Source organism: Globicephala melas, chromosome 13 (assembly GCF_963455315.2).
Source record: "Globicephala melas chromosome 13, mGloMel1.2, whole genome shotgun sequence".
In the NCBI taxonomy this organism is placed as follows: Eukaryota; Metazoa; Chordata; class Mammalia; order Artiodactyla; family Delphinidae; genus Globicephala; species Globicephala melas.
In genome coordinates this window covers 72,145,184-72,166,395 of record NC_083326.1, presented here as the reverse complement: position 1 = coordinate 72,166,395, position 21,212 = coordinate 72,145,184, and the positions used below count along the sequence as shown (strand labels likewise).

At 48.0% G+C, this 21,212-nt stretch overlaps 1 protein-coding gene across 4 annotated transcripts in view; it reads right to left on the bottom strand.

The window, feature by feature from the left end:
- The window catches only part of ACACB (acetyl-CoA carboxylase beta), a 135,595-nt gene that overhangs the window by 52,403 nt on the left and 61,980 nt on the right, over positions 1-21,212 (bottom strand). For all 4 annotated transcript variants that reach the window (XM_060310190.1, XM_030860623.2, XM_060310192.1 and 1 more), the window contains 14 exons: positions 18,747-18,856; positions 18,451-18,532; positions 17,199-17,297; positions 16,103-16,212; positions 15,898-16,008; positions 12,733-12,942; positions 12,274-12,444; positions 9,908-10,069; positions 7,876-8,039; positions 5,723-5,873; positions 5,521-5,624; positions 4,395-4,476; positions 1,795-1,940; positions 494-644 (listed from right to left, as the gene is read on the bottom strand). In XM_060310190.1, the coding sequence (XP_060166173.1) occupies positions 494-644; positions 1,795-1,940; positions 4,395-4,476; positions 5,521-5,624; positions 5,723-5,873; positions 7,876-8,039; positions 9,908-10,069; positions 12,274-12,444; positions 12,733-12,942; positions 15,898-16,008; positions 16,103-16,212; positions 17,199-17,297; positions 18,451-18,532; positions 18,747-18,856 (1,853 nt within the window). The remainder of the gene's footprint in view (positions 1-493; positions 645-1,794; positions 1,941-4,394; positions 4,477-5,520; positions 5,625-5,722; positions 5,874-7,875; positions 8,040-9,907; positions 10,070-12,273; positions 12,445-12,732; positions 12,943-15,897; positions 16,009-16,102; positions 16,213-17,198; positions 17,298-18,450; positions 18,533-18,746; positions 18,857-21,212) is intronic.

Here is a 21,212-nt window from a genome sequence, read left to right as displayed (position 1 = left end):
TTTTTTTTTGCGGTACGCGGGCCTCTCACTATTGTGGCCTCTCCTGTTGCGGAGCACAGGCTCTGGACGCGCAGGCTCAGCGGCCATGGCTCACGGGCCCAGCCGCTCCACGGCATGTGGGATCTTCCCGGACCAGGGCACGAACCCATGTCCCCTGCATCGGCAGGCGGACTCTCAACCACTGCGCCACCAGGGAAGCCCGGCTTACCACTGTTTAATTGTCCGCATCATGATCGTTCATCGGTTCTTACTCACTCCTGGGGAGGTATACATTTCTGAGATTTTTTTTTCCCTTTGGATATTGCAGGGAATTGGGGCTGAACCCCACACACATGGCTCTCTTAGGAATCTGCAGATGACAGCCCAGGTGAGAGGGGAGGTCTGTTGGCTTAGGTGAAGCAGCATTGGCAGATGGCCCTCCCTGGGGGAGGGAGTGTAAGGGAGACCTGGCTGCAGCCCTCCCTCCCTCCCAGGGGGCTAGCTCTGCAGTCACCTCTATCTCAGCATAGCTGCCCCCAGCCTCGATGTGGTCCCCGTCCTCCACCATGTACTGTATCAGCTTCCCCGTCGAAGGGGCTCTCAGGACCGTGGGATCATTCTCCTTCTCAAACACACACGTCTTGTTGCCGATGGTGATTCGGTAACTGGAGAGAGAAGGAGTGGGGAGGTGGTGGGGAGACTGGGGAGGACCGTCGACCCAGGTGCCCGAGTCAGGGTTTCGACAGCCTCTTCCCTTCCTAAAGGCAGCCGGGAGCATCACTCTGTGTGTGGGTTGAGGGACTTACTCCATTTTTCCCAAATGGTAGCATTTGACAGTTACCGCAGAGACTTTGGGAGTGAGCTGGGTGGGACCCTTTACTGGCTGAAAACTAGTTCCTTTTCCTGACATAATTCCAACAGGCCCTGGCATAGAGAAAGCAATCAATCACTATTATTCAGTAAATACTGACCCACTGAAAGCCTTCACCTTAGAATTGGGAAGAGCATGCCGCATGGATGGAGCTTATCATCATCTTGAACATTCTTGGCAGATAGAACACGGGTTAAAAAGAGGTAAAAAAACACCGATCTGGGATGAATCTAGTCCACCTTCTTCCATTGAGGATTCGGAAGGGAATCTAACTGGAGCTTTTTCAGGCACGGGGCCTCTGGAACCCCACTCCTCCCCATCTTATTCTCTTGGTGCGGGGGGGGTCTTTGCTGCCTTTCCGTGGGGGTGGGCGGGTCTGTTTCATCGTGTGAGCTCAGGGTGGTCAGACACGCTGGACCAGGAGGACACACGATGCCCCCGTGCAAAGTGCTTCCGGATCATCCCGCCTTCCACCCATCCAGACACAGAGCAAGCTTTCCTGCCGCCATCTGCTCGTTCGATGTGTCTCTTCCCCCACAGACTCCATGAGTCATGACCACGGCTGTATCCTAACACCTAGCGCGGCATCTGGTGTAAGCAGATGCTCAATAAATAGTCCCTTCCCTAATCGGACGACTTCATCTTCTCCAAGCCTTGATCTGATGGGTGTGGACACTGCAGCTCAGACCCGGAGCCTCTGGCACTCAGCACACACCTTGCAGGCCGTGGAGCTGGGAGTCACGTCCCATTCGGCTCTGAATCCTCCCAAGTCACTAGAAAAGGGCCCCTGGGAGCCTCCCATAAATGCCTGCCAGCTGCATGGAATTCCAGCCGAGAGATTAACCTCTCCAGGAGCCCCAGAACGTTCCAGAGAAGGTGCCTTAGCTAAGACCCTCAGACCTGCAGGGGACAGCTGGCTCTGTGTGCCCTCCACGACCACACACCTGTCGACCTCCTCCTTCAGGTACGTGGTGTAGCTGCTGCCACTGTAGGACAGCAGCAGCCCCCCGTCGTTCAGCCGGTGGGCGTCGATCTCGATGTGACAGCCGTTCATGATGAGGACGAACATGGTTGGAGACTGCCGGGCCACCTGTGGGGACAGTTCAATGTCCCCACCTGAAATGAGGATGCCTGCTTGACCCGGTGCCCCCAGAGCACCGCCTGGCCCCCCTGACCACAAGCAAAGGCTAGTGTCCACAGCAGGAGTGCTGGGGTGGACACCTCACCTCTCGAGGCCCAGCCCTCGCTCACCCCAAGGGAGCAGCGACGGGGAGGGAGCCCGGGGTCAGCGAGCCACACCTGCGCTGTGGGTGGGCTAGTGGCTGCCGGCCGCAGGTGTAGCCCCAGGCCGGGCATCACTGTCCATTGTGTGCCCTTGAGGGCTGGGGGCTTTCTTCTGATCCTGTCTCCAAGCAGGGTTGCCCTGGGAGCCAGGGAGATGGGGGTCTTGCTCTGGGTGAGGCAGACCTGGGGCCTCCATCAGTGGCCTGGACATGGACTTGGGCTCTGCCCGCTAGACCTGGCCCTGCCCAGGGGCACACAATGGATCTGGGACACTGGAAGGAGACATATACGGCCAGGCCCTGGCCTCAGCTCTGCATTTCAATCTGAAATACCAGCCCCACCTGGCCCTCAGTTCAAAGTATGTGCTCTCTCTCAGAAAAGTAACACCCTAAAGAGCCCTCAACCTCTAAAATATATATATAGTGACAAAAGATGGCAAGAAATAGAGGAATATTTATTGCCACGTTATTTATGGGAAAACCTAGAATCAAACAAGCTCTCCAACAGTGGGTGCTGCCATGGAATGTTCTAGACTGCACTGTCAAATATGGTAGCCCCTAGCCAGATGTTCAAATGTAAGTTAATTAAAATGAAATGAAGGATAGCATTCAGCTCCTCAGTTACACTGGCCGCATTTCAAGTACTCCATAGCCCCAGGGGGCCCATACTGCACAGAGCAGATTTAGAACGTTTCCGTACCTGCGGAAAGTACTATTGGACCGTGCTGCAGACGCTAAACTGATGTTAGGAAAACTTGCTAATAACAGGGGGAAACTATAGGCCATGACAATATCAAAGCAGTAAAAACATCTGCACTATGATCTTAACTTTATAAAAGCAATGCATAAGGAAAAAAATAACTGAAAAGAAGTCTGCTAAAACGTCTGCACCCGGGCCACAGCAGTGAAAGCGCAGAATCCTAACCACTAGACCACCAGGGAGCTCCCCCATGGTGGACTGTTTTTCTGACGCTTCATGCTTGTTTGCTGTTTTGAAATGTTCTGCAACGAGCATGTGTCATATTTAAAATCAAGTTGAGGGGACCCAGGCCCCCAAAGGTAGCCAGGAAGCATCAGAGGCAAAAGGGAAGCTATTTTACACACGTTACGTGGATAACACACTCGTGTGGCTGAACGAAGTCTGAGAATCTCCAAAGTTGAAAGTTCAATGTATGCTCAGCAATGTTAAAATCAAGTAAGAGAAAATAAAAATTCTGTTGCCTTTTCCATGGAATGGGAGGCTGGGAAGTGCTGGGGAGGCCCTGGCTTCCCAGGGACACATCGCTCCAAAGGTCACCCCGACTTGGACCCGGGGGGCTCACCCTGTGCTCGCACGTCTCAAACATTCTTTGATACTCTGCTGAATCGGCCTGGGACGGCTCAGGACGGGTAACTAGATATTTCCAACAGAGAAGAGCGACCCTGACAAGCTCCAGGGATGCCGGTGACAGACCCGGAAGCAGTCAGAAATCCACACATTGATTCTCGGTGCAGAGACGCTGGACAAAGCCAGTCTCACAGCCCTGGGCGGTGCAGCCAGACGCTCTGCTCTTGAGCAGTGGTCCGGCTCACACTGTGTACGGGGTTGAATTATGTCCCCCCAAATTCAAGTCCTCCCTGGAACCTCGGCTTGTGACCTTAATGGAAACAGGGTCTTTGCAGATGTAGTTAGTTAAGGAGGGGTTGTGCCGGATTAGGCTGAACCCTAAATCCAGTCTGACTGGTGTTCTTGTAAGAGAAGAGACCCAGAGAGACAGGCACAGAAGGATGAGGGTGTGAAGACAGACAGACAGACACAGACACACTCAGAGAAGGTGGCCGTACAAAGCCAGAGACTGGTAGAGACTGGAGTGACAACCTACAAGCTAAGGAACACCAAGGACTGCCCACAACTACCAGAAGCTAGGAATGCATGCTCCCTGGGAGCCTTCAAAGAGACCATGGCCCAGCCAACACCTTGATTTTGGACTTCCGGCCTCCAGAACTGAGAGACTATAAATTTCTGTTGTTTGAAGTGACACCAGTTTATGGGACTTCATTACGGCAGCCACGGGAAACCAACACATGCTCTAACGTGCCTTGTGAGCGTGGCTCAAGCCTACGGGTTCTGGAATCCAAAGACCTTAGATTTCAAGGTCACGGGACTGCACGGGGAGTCCTGGGACCAAGCATGAGAAAATCCACTGCAGGGATGGCCCACTGCAGAAATAAAACTCCCTTGAGCCACCAGAGTGTGGGAGACATCTAACAGGGACCTTTACCTTGAGGATGTATTTAACGCCTCCGTAGATTAATTCTACATCCACAATGTTCAGCAGAGAGTCTGCGGGGAGGACCTGGCCCCTGAGAGAGAAGACAGACCTGTGGTCAGTTTGGGAGTGACCAAGAACTCCGCAGCCATCCATCCCCTGGATATGAAAATCCACCCACTCTTTGCCTCTTCTAACTATCAACACACCTGATTGATAAAAGGCAAGGAATGGAGAGTCCCAAGGAACCTGACATCCCTCAGAACTTAAGGAAACTGCTCTTGCTACAGGATGACATTTCCAAAAGGCTCCTCTAAGAAGCAATAACGATATTGCTTCTTCTTGAAAAAATTCCTTACGTGGGAATTCTGCCACCCGCTTATGAAAGAAACGAATGCACGGATTGGGATTCTATTACCATCCAAAAGCAGATTCTCCAAGCACTAAGAACTTTCGCCCTTCTAGTTCCCTTTCAGTAGCTTCCTTTGCCTACCACAGTGGTTTTCAAGGTGGGGTCTGCCTCTACCCCGAGGACACCTGGCAATATCTGGAGACATACTGGATTGTTCTGACTTCCAGGGGGAGAGGGGATGCTGTGGATGGGACCAGGGATGCTGCTAACTTCCTACCCTGTCCCACAGGACAGCCCTCACCGCAAAAGATGACCCAGCCCGAAAGGTCAGTGGTGCCGAGGTTGGGAAACCCTGGTCTATCCCAAGAGGGAGCTCCTGGCCACTTCCACAGGGTCCATTTCACTGGTCATCTGATTCAGGTGAGGGTCTGGGAAAGGACCATTTGTAGAGGTGACCTATAACCTGCTTTGCTTCTCAAATCCACCTCCTCCTCTCCGGACTCCTGAGTGTTAACGACGCACCTTGCACAGGTCAGCACGAATAAGTGCACCGCTGTCTGTAGGATGATGGCTGCGTTGGCCTCGAGTATCCCTCCCCTCCCGCCCCCTACCCCAGCGTCTTCTAGGGCAGCCCGGGTTTGTCCAAGGAATTCTACAGAGGCAAGCACGTAGGAGAGGTTCACTAATTGCTTGCTGATGGATTAACACCCAAACAAAGCGTGTTTCTGCCTTACTTGCCACCAGCACGTATCCCAAGAGGGGAAAGGAAGTACCCATGGGCCCCACCTCTCCAGCGAGTGTAAGAAATCCGTCATGCAGGTCCTGAACATCGAGTCGGCCACGTTCAAGGCTCCGCACACCACCCCGAGCATGATATCCGGCTTCTCGGCCTGGGAGAGACTCTGCACGTCAGTATCCACAGTGACCAAAGCCACGGGGAGCCAGGAGGGCTCCAGGACCCCCGGGGGAGACACGTGCAGCTCCCCACCTGCACTTTCTCGGCGATGAGATTATCCAACCAGCTGGTGTCAATGTCGTTGTTCTGGAAGCTCTCGGTCTCCAGGAGGTTGGTGAGATATTCCACGGTAGTCCTGAAGTCGCCCCGGATGGAGAGTTCCTTCAGAGCCACCACCATGTTCCTTGAGGGGAAGGCACACGGATTGTTTTCCCAATTAACGTACACGTCATCAGAGTTCTAGAGTGGTTTCCAGTGAGTCAGAACCACACAGAAGTTTAGGGAGGGCCCTGAGTCAGACGGCTTGGGGCAATGTCAGCTCCAGCATTGACTGGTACAGCAAATCTTGGGCCAGTGGCTTAAATGCCTGGGCCTCAGTTTCCTCATCTGGAAGATGGGGGAATAACCCTGCCTTCACACAGATGCTTGGGGATTAAAATGAGACAGTCTGTATAAAGCACATGGTCACTGATCAATAAACCTTAACTGCTATGAAATGATTTATTACAGTGATTATAATTGTTATTAACCATGCCAGTTGCTCTGACTCCCTCTCCCGCTGGACCTACCAAAATCCCCCAGTGTCCCAAGAACGAGCCGCTCTTTACCTGTCCACACAGCTGTCCGGTGTGCCTGGGTTGCACGAGTAGGCGGCTAACACCAGTGCCCCCCTCTGGGCATGGCGGTCACCAGCCCACACGTGCTGGGCTGTAACCACCTCCAGTTTCCCAGAGGGGCTGCCTCCCCCCAAACAGGGTGTCCAGTCCAAAGGGCAGAAACCTCCGCTCTCCATGAAATAATAGGGAGAGAGTTATGGGGAAAGGGCACCAGAGGAAGAGGGGGCGTAGGAACCCTTCCTGGGAGAGGAGGGCTTTCACACCAGTTACGACGCTCCTGCATGCTGCCAGCAGGTGTGACAAAGGGGCCACGAGACCCCAGCGGGAGGGTGAGAAAATGAAGATGCAGTGAGCTTAAATGAGGGTGTCAAATAGGCTACTGCAAGTTGGGTGTGGGACCCGAACCTGCATCTACAGGCTGAGTCACTGGATTCAAAGGTGACCAACTTGTCCTGGTTGGCTCAGGACTTCCCCAGTTTTAGCACTGAGAAATCCCACATCCCGGGAAACGCTCAGTCCTGGGAAAACAGGGACAGTTGATCCCCCTCTTGGACACTGACAGCAATAAGAGCTGGAATTTTTTCTTCCTATTCTGCTGAAGTGATTACTGGCCACTCACAGTGTGGGACAAGACACAGGTCCCTTCACTCAGAGACAGCTGGGCTGGCTGACCACCATCCCACCTTTTACTAATCCTTATTTGCTCCAAGCGTCTCAATTTTTCACTGATTAAGATGAATTATTCAAAGCTGGCAAAGAAACTCTCTCCCTCAAAGCAGCAAACGCCATTTAATTCATGGCTAAGTGCCCCAGCCCAGACAGATTTAAATGCTTTGCAAATGAAATGTCTTTCACTCTAAAAGACACCTCCACAAGAATGTTTAATTTTACAAACTGAACTGGTGTTTACCTTTTTGTTCCCAGGTCAAGGCAGGAGAAATGTTAAGATGAGGGGGTTTTGATCGCTAATTTTTAGGGAAATGCAAATCAAAACTACAGTGAGGTACCACCTCACGTGGGTCAGAATGGCCATCATTAAACAGTCTACAAATAAGAAATGCTAGAGAGGGTGTGGAGAAAAGGGAAACCCTCCTACACTGTTGGTGGGAATGTAAGTTGGTGCAGCCACTGTGGAAAACAGTATGGAGGTTCCTCAGAAAACTCAAAATAAAATTACTATAAGATCTAGCAATCCCACTCCCGGGCATATATCTGGACAAAACTCCAATTTAAAAAGACACATGGGGCTTCCCTTGTGGCGCAGTGGTTGAGAGTCCGCCTGCCGATGCAGGGGACACGGGTTCGTGCCCCGGTCCGGGAATATCCCACATGGGCCCGTGAGCCATGGCCGCTGAGCCTGCGCGTCCGGAGCCTGTGCTCCGCAACGGGAGAGGCCACAACAGAGAGAGGCCCGCGTACCGCAAAAAATAATAATAATAAAATAAAATAAAATAAAATAGGATCTGCTCCCCATCTCCTAAAGTGCTGCTACATCTGAAGCAGCAGGTTAATTTTTAGTTTCTCAAAGGGAGGGAGGGAGGGAAGGAAGGGAGGCAGGGAGATACTGACGAAATGGCCTCTTCCCGGTTCTCTCCCCAGGAGAAGCAGTGCCCAAACTGGGAATCGGCAAATTCATGTAAGCCTCCAGTGGCAGCCACGCTGAAATAACCCCACACGTTCTTGCTGCTGCGGAAATTCAACTCCTGGACCGTTCCAGAGCTCGGCTTAAACCCCTGGAGCCCAGAACAGAAAAAGCAAAATGGAAGAAATAGTTACTCCAGATATAGTTTCATCAGAATTAAATCCTAGGAAAACCCAAGAGCCCCGCCCCGCCCCCCCACCCAAGAGCTTAGCGTGACGAATAAAACACTGATTCTTCTCACTAGGGGTGCAGGTGTTTCCAGGTGAGCACATCAATGTGTGTCATTTTTACTTAAAAAAAAAAAAAAAAGTCAAAAAACCACCACCAAGTGGGACCGGTGATCACTGATGGAGCTGAGCGAAGGTACATACTGATTTTAAATGTTTGCCATTGTTGATAATAGAAAGTGTAAATAAAAGAGGAGTTGGTGGGATTTCCCTGGTGGTCCAGTGGTTAAGACTCCATGCTTCTGCTGCAGGGGCCACGGGTTCAATCCCTGGTCAGGGAGCTAAGATCCCACATGCTGTGCAGCACAGCCAAAAAAAAAAAAGAGGAGTTGGATTTCCAATTCCAGATTATGAAAATTTCAGCAGGTAAGGAAATCCAGGGTTAGCCCTTGCTGATGCTAACACACACATAATTCCCTTTGCGGGGATGACCCATCCCCTTCTGAGTATAACTGTGGTAAAGGGAGGGGTGGGTTGGATCCTCTTGCTGGGATTAGAACCCTTGAAGTTGTGATGGAGGCATTCGTTTTGGCAGACATGCCTGGATGCAAGAGATGGAAAGTTCCAGGTGCCTGGGCTATTTCTACACGTGATCCTCCATCCTCCCAGGCACCTGTGAACAAGGCATCAACCCTCTGAAAATTTCCCCTTTTGCTTGTCCACCATCAGAACTGACTGTTGGCCTGTAGCCAAAGATCCCAAACTAATACAGTCACCATAGTTTAAAATTCTTTCATTAAAAAGGTGGGGGTGGGGTGGGAGGACTTCCCTGGTGGCGCAGTGGTTAAGAATTCACCTGCCAATGCAGGGGACACGGGTTCGAGCCCTGGTCCGGGAAGATCCCACATGCCGCAGAGCAACTAAGCCCGTGCGCCACAACTACTGAGCCTGTGCTCTAGAGCCCACGTGCCACAACTACTGAAGCCCGCGAGCCTAGAGCCCGTGCTCTGCCACAAGAGAAGCCACCACAATGAGAAGCCCGCGCACCGCAACGAAGAGTAGCCCCTGCTCTCCACAACTAGAGGAAGCCCAGGCACAGCAACGAAGATCCAATGCAGCCGAAAATAAATAAATAAATTTATTTACCAGAAAAAAAAAGGTGTGGGGGGGGTAAAAATAAAAAAACCCAAACCTCTCTTATCCCAAATTTCTTTTTTTTTTTTTTCCAAATTTCTTAAATGTAGTTATTAAACAACTAAATTGTGGTAGGTTATGGAGATTATGTGACCATCAACTGTCAGTAAGCATGTAAACTTGATAGATGCCAGCTGGTTGGTATCTTAAGGCACAAGTAGGAACAAGTCACACAGGGACTCCTTAGAATGAACCAGATTGTATGTTGCAGCAAAAAGTTCATGGGGCCAGAAATCCAAGGGCCTGTGCTCTAAACCTGGCTGTTTGTCCCAAAGATGGACGTGGTCTATAAAGTCCACCAGTGGGCCTTGGCCATGGCCTCACCAAGTCCCGGGTGTGAAGGTGGTCACCCCAACCTCCGAGCTGTAATGTGGGGTCACAAAGCCCAGCGGCAGGGCTGTCATGTAACTGACATATGAAGGCATCTGCCTGGTACCTGGGACACATCACATGTGGATAAACTGTGGCATGTCCCTTCCCGCATCCCTGCGTCCTCGCCTATAAACTGTGAACCTGGGTGTCTCAACAGGCTAAGGTTCGGGGTCTGCCACATGCTGAGAGGTCGGAGATGGTGGAAACTCAGGGCCCTCAGACTTGCCTCATCTGGGTTTTCGCTGGTGATTCTGGCCGCAATGACATGGCCTCGGGCGATGGGAGGGTTGGAAGGGGTCTCAAAAGAAACGGGTGTCACCCCCCATGGGGACTCTCCATAGAGAAGCCGGATATCCTTCAGCCGGTGCAGAGGCACGCCCATGGCGATCTGAAATCAAGAAATCCATCCCAAAAGAGGGTCAGTCCCCAAACGTGGAGGCCAGTGCTAGAGGCGATGCAGGTGGTGGTAGGGGGTGAATGATTTCGGATATACTGAGCTCCTCCTGTGCCCACCAGACCGGGCGACATGGTGGCAGGAGAGGCACGGAGAGAGAAAGACAGATGGCTTGACCCTGTCCCCAAGGAGTGGACTGTGTCGCTGGGAAAAGAAGCGACAGTCACAGAACAACATCGCGAGCATCAAATAAAAGTTACAGATCCTGAGCGCTGTGGAAGGAGCGGGGGAATGGTGGTGTCCAGCTGCAGAGTCAAAGAAGGTTTTGTGAAGGACACAGGGAAAGCTGGGCTGGAGGACCGAGTGAAAAACAGACAGTGAACCAAAAGATCAAAACCAGGTGAACCAAAAGATCAAACTGAATCTGCTGGGTCTTTGGATGTGACACACTAAAAGGGACCCAATGGCACCTGTGTAATATCCTGCCAAAGTGTTTAAGTGACTTCCAGCAGGAAGAAATGACCAGGCAAATCCAAACGGAAGGACATTCTGCCTGAACACTTCACAAATGTCAACATCCAGGACAAAAAAATAAGACTGGGGAACGGTTCCAGATTAAAGAGATTAGGAGACATGAATATGGAAAGGGATGTATGGGTCCTGGATTGGATCCTGGACTTGAAAAACAAAGGACAGCAACAAATTATTGGGACAACAGGGAAAACTTTCATGTAGACAGTAACATTAGATAGGTAAGTGGAGGGCGTCAAAGCTCTATTTCTGGAGTGGGGCGATCCTATCACGGTATTATTCCCAGGAGGTTCTCATCTGAAAGAGTTAGAGGCAAAGCGGCACGAAGTTCAAGCCAAAACATCTCTCAAAAGGTTGAGCGAAGAAAAAACAAAAATTATACAAAAACACAAATAGAGAGAGAGGAAGCAAATGTGGTCAGATGCTAACAAGTGGTGGACCGAGGTGCAGGGTATGGGTGTTAATTGTATTATTTTTGCAACTTTTCTGGAATTTTTCAAACTGAAAAAAATAAACAAAATAAAAAACGGAATAAAAACTCTGGGAGGATTTTTAAGAAATTAAAGTTAAATTCTAATTAAATCAAAGTAAAACTATCAGTTAATTAAATTTAATCAAAATTTAAATTTTAAAAAATTTAAAAGAAATTTTCAAGAAAGAAAGAAAGGGAGGAAGGAAGGAGATATTAATTAAAAAATTAAGGAGTTTCTATTAATGCAAGAGTTCCTAACTCTGGGTGACATGTTCTTAGCAGGGGTGAGCCCAAGAGGGCAAACATTTGTTCTTGGGGGTGAAAATAATCTTACTCTTTCTATGTACAGGCAGACCTTGGAGATATTGGGGGTTCAATTCCGACCACCACGATAAAGCGAATATTGCAACAAAGCAAGTCACACACATTTTTTGGATTCCCAGCACATATAAAAGTTCCATTTACACTCTACTGTAGTCTATGAAGTGTGCGACAGCAGTATGTCTGAAAGAACAATGTCCGTACCTTAAATAAAAAATACTTTATTGCTAAAAAATGCTAATCATCACCTGAGCCTTCAGAGAGTCTTAATCTTTTTGCTAGTGGAGGGTTTGAAATATTGCAAGAATTAGCAAAATGTGACACGGACACAAAACAAACAAATGCTGCTGGAAAAATGGCACCATTATAACTTGCTTGACACAGGTTGCCACAAATCTTCAATTTGTAAAAAACAAACAAAAAATGCAATAAAGCAAAGTGCAATAAAACAAGGTATGCCTGTATAACGCACAGCTATATCTACAGTATCCAAACCGATATACAGTATATCTGTGATATTAACACTTCATAGGGGAGAAATTAGGGGCGGAAATGTCTAAAAGGGCTCCATGAGGAGGCTGTGATGAAAAAAAGGTCTGTGAATGGGTACTGGGGAGGTCTACAAATGCTCCCAAATTGTATAAAATAGATTTTTCCAGGGTGACGGGCCATGGCTTTTGCCAGTTTCTCCAAGGGCTGTATGGCCAGACGAAGGTGACAAACCACTGCATGGCTCTCCGTGCTACCCACACATTAAAACAGTCCCTCCCCAGGACACCAGCCAAGAGACGAGCAGGGAGGTCTAATCTGAGCAGGACCGGGGATCCCCACTCTGGGCAGAAGAAGCCCCAGGGTTCGGAGCCCATTTCCTTGCCTGTAGCTGGGCGGCCGGCAGGTTGACATCGGCGATCATTTCCGTGCAGGGATGTTCCACCTGCAGGCGGGGATTCAGCTCCAAGAAGTGGAAGCTGCCATCCTGGCTGTAGAGGTATTCAACGGTCCCCGCACTCACGTAGCCCACGGTCTTGGCCAGGCGCACGGCACACTGCAGAGAGACGGAGGTGGGCGAGGGGCTTCCAGCGGTTTTCTCGGGGAAAACGTACTAGCTCCCTCACTAAAGGCAGGCTGAGGACCTGCTGTGTGTAAACTGCCTTGGGACCTCTGAGATCGTACTCCAGTAACCCCGTGTGAGGCTGAAATCATCTCCACGATGGGCCCCCCCACGCCAATTGGTCTCCTCTTGGACACCCACCCCACTTTGGCAACTTGGACTCTTGAGAGCTCTTGATGGTTCTGAGCTGAGATGCGTCCCCCCGAACTCCCCAGAGCCCACCTGCTCCATGATCTCGAACACGGCTGGCGTGGCAATGGTGGCCGGCGCCTCCTCTATGATCTTCTGATGCCTCCGCTGGATGGAACAGTCGCGCCCAAACAAGGACACGGCGTTCCCATACTGGTCAGCGAGGAGCTGGACCTCCAGGTGATGGGCGTGCTGGGCCAGCTTCATGAGAAAGACTGGGGAGCCGGGGATCTCGCTCTGCACCTGGGGGGACGGCAGGGTGGCTGGCTCCTCCCTGGGGAAGCAGGACTGGAGCAGGAAGTTCTCCAAAGGGGGCGCAAAACGATGGCAGGGATGCCCGCGGTTTTGCCGATCTTTCAATTTTACCCCCATCAAAGACATTACATTCTCGTGGTTTTTAAGTCAAATATGTGAAAATACATAACGCAGAAACTGAAATTCTCCTGCAACAACATCTCCTAAGGATAATATGCTGTTAAGAGTTGGGTACAAATTGGTTTTCTTCTATGCGTACAGAGAAAATGTTTCTTGAAACAAAAATAGAACCAAAACACACTACTCTGTAGGCCTCTCTTCCTCCCACTTAATTCACTCTCTCAGCTAGCTCTCCTCGGTGGAACCTACAGACCGACTTACTCCATACTTTTAACATCTGACAGGCATTGTCTCATAGGCATGCTGTCCAGAGACCCTTAAAAATGAGGTAAAAATAAGTGTTCACATGGAATTATTTCTAAGACAAATTCTTTGTAAGAGCAAGTTGCAATAACACACGGGATGATCCCACCTATGTGAAAAATAATAAAACAGAATTATATGAAGGTCTATGTAAAAGTCTATACTACAGTAAAAGTACTGGAAAGAAACCCAGTGGCTAACAGGGGTTACATCTGAGAAGGGGCAAGGGGTTGAGAGGTGATGTTGCGAAAGGGACCTTTCCTTTTTTATTCGTAACGTATTACTGAATTGCCTGAATGTTGACACCGAGAATATTTTCATATTGCACTCATGTAATTAAAAAAAGGAAGCTTGGGGGAGACTCTGCATGCAGTTGGGGAACAGGGGGGTATATGGGAACTCTGTCCTTTCCACTTAATTTTGCTGTGAATTAAAAACTACCCTAAAGAGTAAAGCCTGCTTTTTAAAAAAGAAAGAAAAAAGCTTTAAAATCTGTACAACCCCTAAATGCAAGGTAGGATCCAGGACTGGATCCTGAAACAGAAAAGGGATATTAGTGGGGAGAAGTGGGGTGATTCAAATCAAGTCTGGAGTTCACTTAATAAACATGGATTAATGAAATTAACCTCTTAGTTGTGACAATCATGGTACTGTTACAAAAGATGTTAACAATAGGGGAAAGGAGGTGAAGGCTAGATGGGGACTCTGTACTGCTGTTGCAACTTTCCCGAAAACATAAATTCTTCCCCCCAAAATACTCCCAAACCAGTACACCCCAATAGGGACATGTGGTAGTGAAACCACTACTTCATATAATACTCACACATGGCCCACAGCTGTATAAACGGTAAACCTTTAGAGAACGCAATTTACTGGTATGTATTTGTCAGTGCATGTAAAGTACATGCTATTTAACTAAATCCTTCTTCCCCCTTTCTTACGGTCTTTACCCAAGAAAATAATTCAGAAGAAGAAAAAAAAGCTAAATATTATTTATAGTATTAAATACCATATTATACTAGAGTGGAACTGTGCATAATGATGAAAGCAAGCTTCACATTTCACAAAAAAGGAAAGGTTTGATAAATGAGACAATGGCCACACAGGGAATGCTGTGCAATCGTCAGAATAACTCTAAGGACTGGACAGGGTAAAACTGTTTATGATCCACAATTTGAAATTTTTTAAACGTAGAACAAAATATTGTGTAGGCCAAAGACAACTCTTTAAAATATACATGTGAATATTTTGTAATAACCTATAATAGGAAACAATGTGAAAAAGAAGAGATACGTATGTATAACTGAATCACTTCGCTGTACACCTGAAACATCGTACATCACTATACTTCAATAAAAAACTAAAAATTTAAAAAATAAAATAAATTAAATATACACGTGAGCAAGGTCTACAAGAAAGCCTAGAAATATTAAAATAGTTGGGTTCAGAACGGGAAGATTACCCGTATAAATTTTTATAAACATTGCCAACAATGGGCATAACGGGTTTTTCTTTAATCTATAGTTAGGTGACCTTTTAAAAAAATTTTTAATTGAAGTATAGTTGATTTACTATATCATGTATGTTTCAAGTGTACAGCACAGCAATTCAGTGTTTTTTATGTTTTTAATTTTATTTTTGGCTGCATTGGGTCTTCGTTGATGCGCACAGACTCTCTCTAGCTGTGGCGAGCGGGGGCTACTCGTTGTGGTGCGCGGGCTTCTCATTGCGGTGACCTCTATTGTTCTGGAGAACGGGCTCTAGGTGCACGGGCTTCAGTAGTTGTGGCGCACAGGCTTAGTTGCTCCGCGGCATTTGGGATCTTCCCGGACCAGGGCTTGAACCCGTGTCCCCTGCATTGGCAGGTGGATTCTTAACCACTGTGCCACCAGAGAAGCCCAACTCAGTTTTATATATACATTTTTTTCTTTTTCAGATTCTTTTCCCTTATAGGTTATTACATAATATTAAGTATAGTTCCCATGCTATACAGCAGGCCCTTGTTGGTTATCTATTTTATACGTAGTAGTGTGTATATGTTAATTGCAGGCTCCTAATTTATCCCTTCCCCCACCCCCTGCGTATAATGTTTTAAAAGTGGAAAACCAGCTACAAATAAGTAAATATACGATTCGTTCAGACAATAAAAATCAATTGTCTAGAAATGTTAGAAATACTGAAACTGCTAAAATGTACAAACTATCCCATCTCTCGATAGACAAATATTGACACAAACAGATATTCTCACAAACAGATACCTCTGAAATCCTTTAGAGACACACTGATTCATAGAATCAAACCATCTTAAGGAAACAGTGTACAGATCAACAAAAACCTTGGACTTCTGCGAGTCAAAATGTATACATTTGTTTTGCAACACAACACAGCAATATGGCAGCTTCCCCAAGTGTCCTCTTGATTGTGACACAATAATGTTAGTGGAAAGAATCTGGTGGCCACCAACTGAATAAACACAATTCCCAAAGACACATGGAAAAATACTCAGCACGAACAGCTCACTTGTCTGAAAAGTATTGGGAAGTCCTCAGCAGTCTCCACCTTCCGGATGCCTTTCCCTCCACCGCCTTCAGAAGCTTTGATCATCAAGGGAAAACCAATTTTTTCTGCTGCCTGGGGGCAAAGGACAAACAGACCACTTTAGAGGTTTCCGCTGCTACCAGGATGACGAGAAGGTTCTGGCACCTGACCCCCCAGGAGCGTTTACCTCCAAGCCCTCGTCGACATCTTTCACGCAACCATCGTTGTAAATGTACTCTGGGACGCTGATCCTTTGCCCCTGCTGCAGACTATCTTCTGTCCACTCCACCGTCAGACCTGGAGGGTCACAAAGAAAACTGAATCTTCCCCAAAAGAGCATAGACACGACACAGAAACACAGGGCCTCTTCCCACCAAAGCCACTCTAGACCTGGCCTCTGGACCAGCAGAATTCAGACACAGCCCTTCAGCTTCCTGCAGTGGATTTTAATTTCCTTAAGGACTGACTCAACCCTGAATGGGAAACCAAGCTTAAGAAAATTCAGACTGAGTCTACCAAGAACAGCCATATTAACCTGAATCCAAAAAAATCCCAACTCCAGCTCTACCCTATGGAGTCATTCGTATGTGAATCATTACTTTCCAAAACCCTGTGAAGATTAAAAAACAGAAACAAACTTTTCATCCTAAATTTAAAATTCAATCTTTGGAGGAAAAAAATCAAACTGAATAAGAAACTCTTGAGACGTTTTTCCTGTTTATTTTTTTAATTTATCCTAGAAATTCCACTTTTAGGAATTTATCCTAAGGACGTGATTAAAATGAACATAGAGAGTTAGGTACAGGACTATCAAAGCTTGTAATATTTTCAAAATTAGAAAAAAATTCGTCGGAAACAACCTAAATGTATAGCTATAGAGGATTGTTAAGTCAATTATGGTACATCTGTATAATATAGTCCTATGCAGGCATTTTAAATGTTGTAAAGTGTATTTACTGACATAGAAAGATTAGTGAGAAAAAACAAGTCACAAACTATTAAATGTAAGAGCTCTGGTTTTTTAAAGGATGTGCCTAGAAAAAAGGCTGGAACAATATAACAAATGATCAAAACCGGGTCAGTCGATTATAAAGGATTTCTATTTCTTTTTCTGTACTTCTCCTAGTTTCTAAGTTGTCTATAATGACATAGGACCACTTTCATGATCATTTAAAAATTTTTTAATGAAAGAATTAAAAAACTATACTCCTGTCACCCCCTCTGCTCACATTAGCAAGATTGGGCCCAGGAGTTCCCCCGACATGAGGTTCAGGGTCCCTTACCGCTTCCGCTCCAGGGCAGCGTTGGGATCTGCAGTGTCTGGGCCACGATGGTGGAGGCGATCTTGTCTCCCACTGCCCACATGGCCTCGCTGGGAGGGCCTGAGGGATTGGGGCAAAGGGGAAGGCAGACTCAAGTCAGCCACAAGGCCCTGGAAGCCAGGTGCCAACCAGGTGCACAAAGAAAAGTCCCCAAGTCCCAGCTTCCAAGGATTTAACATCAAGTTGGGGAAGAAAAAATCTATTAGTCTGCTACTTTACCAGTCAACTTTCAATACATGTGGATTGTAAACATGATTTACAACCTAAGCTCTGTGGCCTATACAAAGTTCACTAGCAAAAAGCTAGACCAAGGGGGCAAGCCAGCACCTCAAAACACTAGACCACGCAAATTTTTTCTATAACGAGCCATAAGCAATACATAAATGAATGGGCAGGGCCGTGTTTCAATAAAACTTTATTTACAAAAGCAGGCAGTAGGCCAGATTTGGCCTGGGCTGTAGTTGGCCGGCTCTGGGGCTGGACCATCAATCTCCAGAATTAAACATGAGAGATAATGAGAGTCCCATGGGACAGCCAATCAGAGGTCATGGACAAAGAATACATCAGCGAGCACAGGTCACCAGGCAGACCCTTAGGTGAATATCAGGTATTGACTTAGCACCAAGCTGCTTTATATGCGAGTCTGGGCTGTGGGCCCAGAGATAAGGAGCAGCAATAGGGATTTATTGGGGATGGTAAATGATTCCCATCACACGTAACAGATAGTGTAACTGAGCAAAGTTTACAAAGTTCAAATCCAAATCCTGAAACAAACAGATGCCATAGACAATAAGTATCATTTTACCTAATAAGTAGTAGAGATGATAGGCTCTGGTCCCAAGGGGTGAGGGCATTCCAAAGGTCTGAGAACAGCCCAAGAAAAGGTGTGGCCTTTTCTAACTAGGATTCCAAACCTAGTTAGAAATCTGAACGTGACTGGTATCTCAGTGCCAACAGGAACACCAGCAGAGGGTTCTGCTTGCCCGGCATTATTCTGCTGTGGTAACCATGGTAATGGCTCCTATTTCCCTGGGCTGGCCGACCTATCCACGTGACCTCCCACCCCTGGATTCATTTGCTCCTGACCATGGAAGTGTGATGTGGGGATATCAACCTGGTCCCCTCCTTACAGGGCTGTATTAAAGAGAATCTGACCCACCGAGCATCCCATCAACACCCCAATTCCCACGCATCTGATGGAGGCGCACTCTACCTAAGAAAGCAATCTCGTGCTTGTGCAGGAGCTCTGGAAGTTTGGGGTTTTCAGAAGCATGGCCCCAGCCAGCCCACACCGCCTGCAAACACAAAGAGGCATGAACAAAGGTCTTTCTTCAAGAACCCCCCTACCATTACACCCCAGAAGCTCTTTGCTGGGTCACATCAGCCCAGGATTTCAGGGTCTCCTAGGACCCAGCTCCTCCATCCCTTCCAAACTGTGGAATCAGGTTGCTCCAGAGCTCAGGGCATCACCCCCGCCGTGGGTAGACTGGGGTGTCCCATCTGACTTACCTGCACGGGGATCCTCTTGGCAATGTCCACAATCAGCTCCACGTTGGCATAATTGTTGTTGTTGGGCCCTCCTGGGACGGGGACGTACTGATCTGCCATCTTGATATACTCTGGGATTAAACAGGAGAGAAAAGAAAAGAAGGGCTGGGCTTCCCTGGTGGCGCAGTGGTTAAGAGTCCACTTGCTGATGCAGGGGACATGGGTTCGTGCCCTGGTCCGGGAAGATCCCACATGCCGTGGAGCGGCTGGGCCCGTGAGCCATGGCCGCTGAGCCTGCGCGTCCGGAGCACCGCAACGGGGGAGGCCACAACAGTGAGAGGCCCGCGTAACCGCAAAAAAAAAAAAAAGAAGGGCTGAGAGACTGAAGTCGAGGACAGAACATCTGCAGGATGCAACCACACACCACTACTGAAAGGATAACCATGAAGATTCTAGGGCAACAATGGACAAATGTATATGACAGCTCAAAGAAAACTGAGTATGACTTTAATCACGTGAAAATATATGTGTATCTGGGGACTTCCCTGGCGGTCCAGTGGTTAAGACTCTGTGCTTCCAATGCAGGGGGTGTGGGTTCAATCCCTGGTCGGGGAGCTAAGATCCCACATGCCTCATGGCCAAAAAAACCCAAAACATAAACAATAGATACTTTAAAAAAAAAAAAAAAGAAAACACATGGGTGTCTGGACAAGGCCTGGAAGGCAACAAAAAAGAAGGAAACAAGCTATCAAGATAGTCGGATTAGAGGTGGGTTTAAAAAATTCTTTTTTTTTTTTTTTTTAAATTTTTGGCCTTGCCACGCGGCTTGTGGGATCTCAGTTCCCCGACCAGGGACTGAACCCAGGCCATGGCAGTGAAAGCCTGGAATTCTAACCACTAGGCCACCAGGGAACTCCCTAAAAATTCTTATTTAAGGTTTATCTTAATATTGTTTAGCCATTAAACAATACAATGTTTGTTTTTAATCATGGTAAAAAAAAAAAAGAAAACAGGGCTTCCCTGGTGGCGCAGTGGTTGAGAGTCCGCCTGCCGATGCAGGGGACACAGGTTCGTGTCCTCCGGGAAGATCCCACATGCTACAGAGCAGCTGGGCCCGTGAGTCATGGCCGCTGAGCCTGCGCGTCCGGAGCCTGTGCTCCGCAACGGGAGAGGCCACAACAGTGAGAGACCCGCGTACCGCAAAAAAACCAAAAAAACACATAACAAAATTTACCATCTTAATCACTTTTGAAGTGTACAGCTCAGTACTGTCGAGTATTCACATTGTCGTGAGACAAATCTCCAGAACTTTTTCATCTCACGCATCTCAAACTCGATACCCATAAAATGACAATTCCCCCTCCCCCTCCCCGAAGCCCCTGGCAACCACCATTCTACTTTCTGTCTCTATGAATCTGACTACTCTAGGTGCCCCATATAAGTGGAATCATAGAGTATTTGACTGGCTTATTTCACTGAGCATAATATCCTCAAGGTTCATCCCTGCTGTAACATGAGACAGGATTTCCTTCCTTTTCAAAGCTGAATACAATACAATGTTTTGATTTAAAAATATTCATGTTCTTTAAAACCAGAATCCCACTTCTAGAAATATGTTCTAAGAAAACACTCATCGATGAGCCAAAGACTGATGTAAGAGGGTGTTCACGGGGCAGTGTTTTGAACTGTGAAAAGCTAGACTCAATCAAAAGTCGGGAGTTGGTACATCTGTCCTATGAAATTCTTGAAGACCTGAAAAGAGGTGATGTCGAACTTTATGTGCAGACTTGGAAAGAAACTCGAGAGCCATGCTTCCTTCCGGGCCTGCCAGCCTCTGATGCTTACCCAACACGTTGTGCTGGCGACTGGAGAGGTCCCAGAGATTATAAAGCGAGAAGTCAGACCATGACCCTCTCCTCGCTGAATTTTACTATCATGTTGGAGAAGATAAACAAGAGACAGACATGATAACTACAGGGTGTGAACAGCACCAGGGCTCTCTGACAGCGCTGCCCAGGAGGACTATGAGACCCAAGTCGTGAGTGGAGGGGTGGAGACCTGCTGTACAAAGAGCTTCAGGGAAGCACTGCCAGCAGAAGGTCCAGAACATTCCAAGCCTCTGCAACAGGAAAGAGCGAGGCCAAAACTGACGAGGCCAGTGTGACTGGGGCCCAGGGATGGATGTCTAGAGGTGGGAGATGGGGGTCCAGGAGGCCAGCAGTGGCCAAGTCATGTGGGCCTTAATTGGCCTGAGTGAGGTTCTGGAATTTTAGCCTGAGCACGATGGGAGACCCGACAGCCTAAGGCTGTGGACTCAGCCCAGTGTTTCAAGCCCACCTGCATCACATACTGGTTGCATGACCCCGGGCAAGTGAGTTATACGCTCATGCCTCGATTATCTCATCTGTAAAATGGGGCTAACAAGGAAACCTGTCCTCACTGTAGTGAGCAAAAAGGAGGCCACGTCTGTGCAGAGCAGAGCCGAGG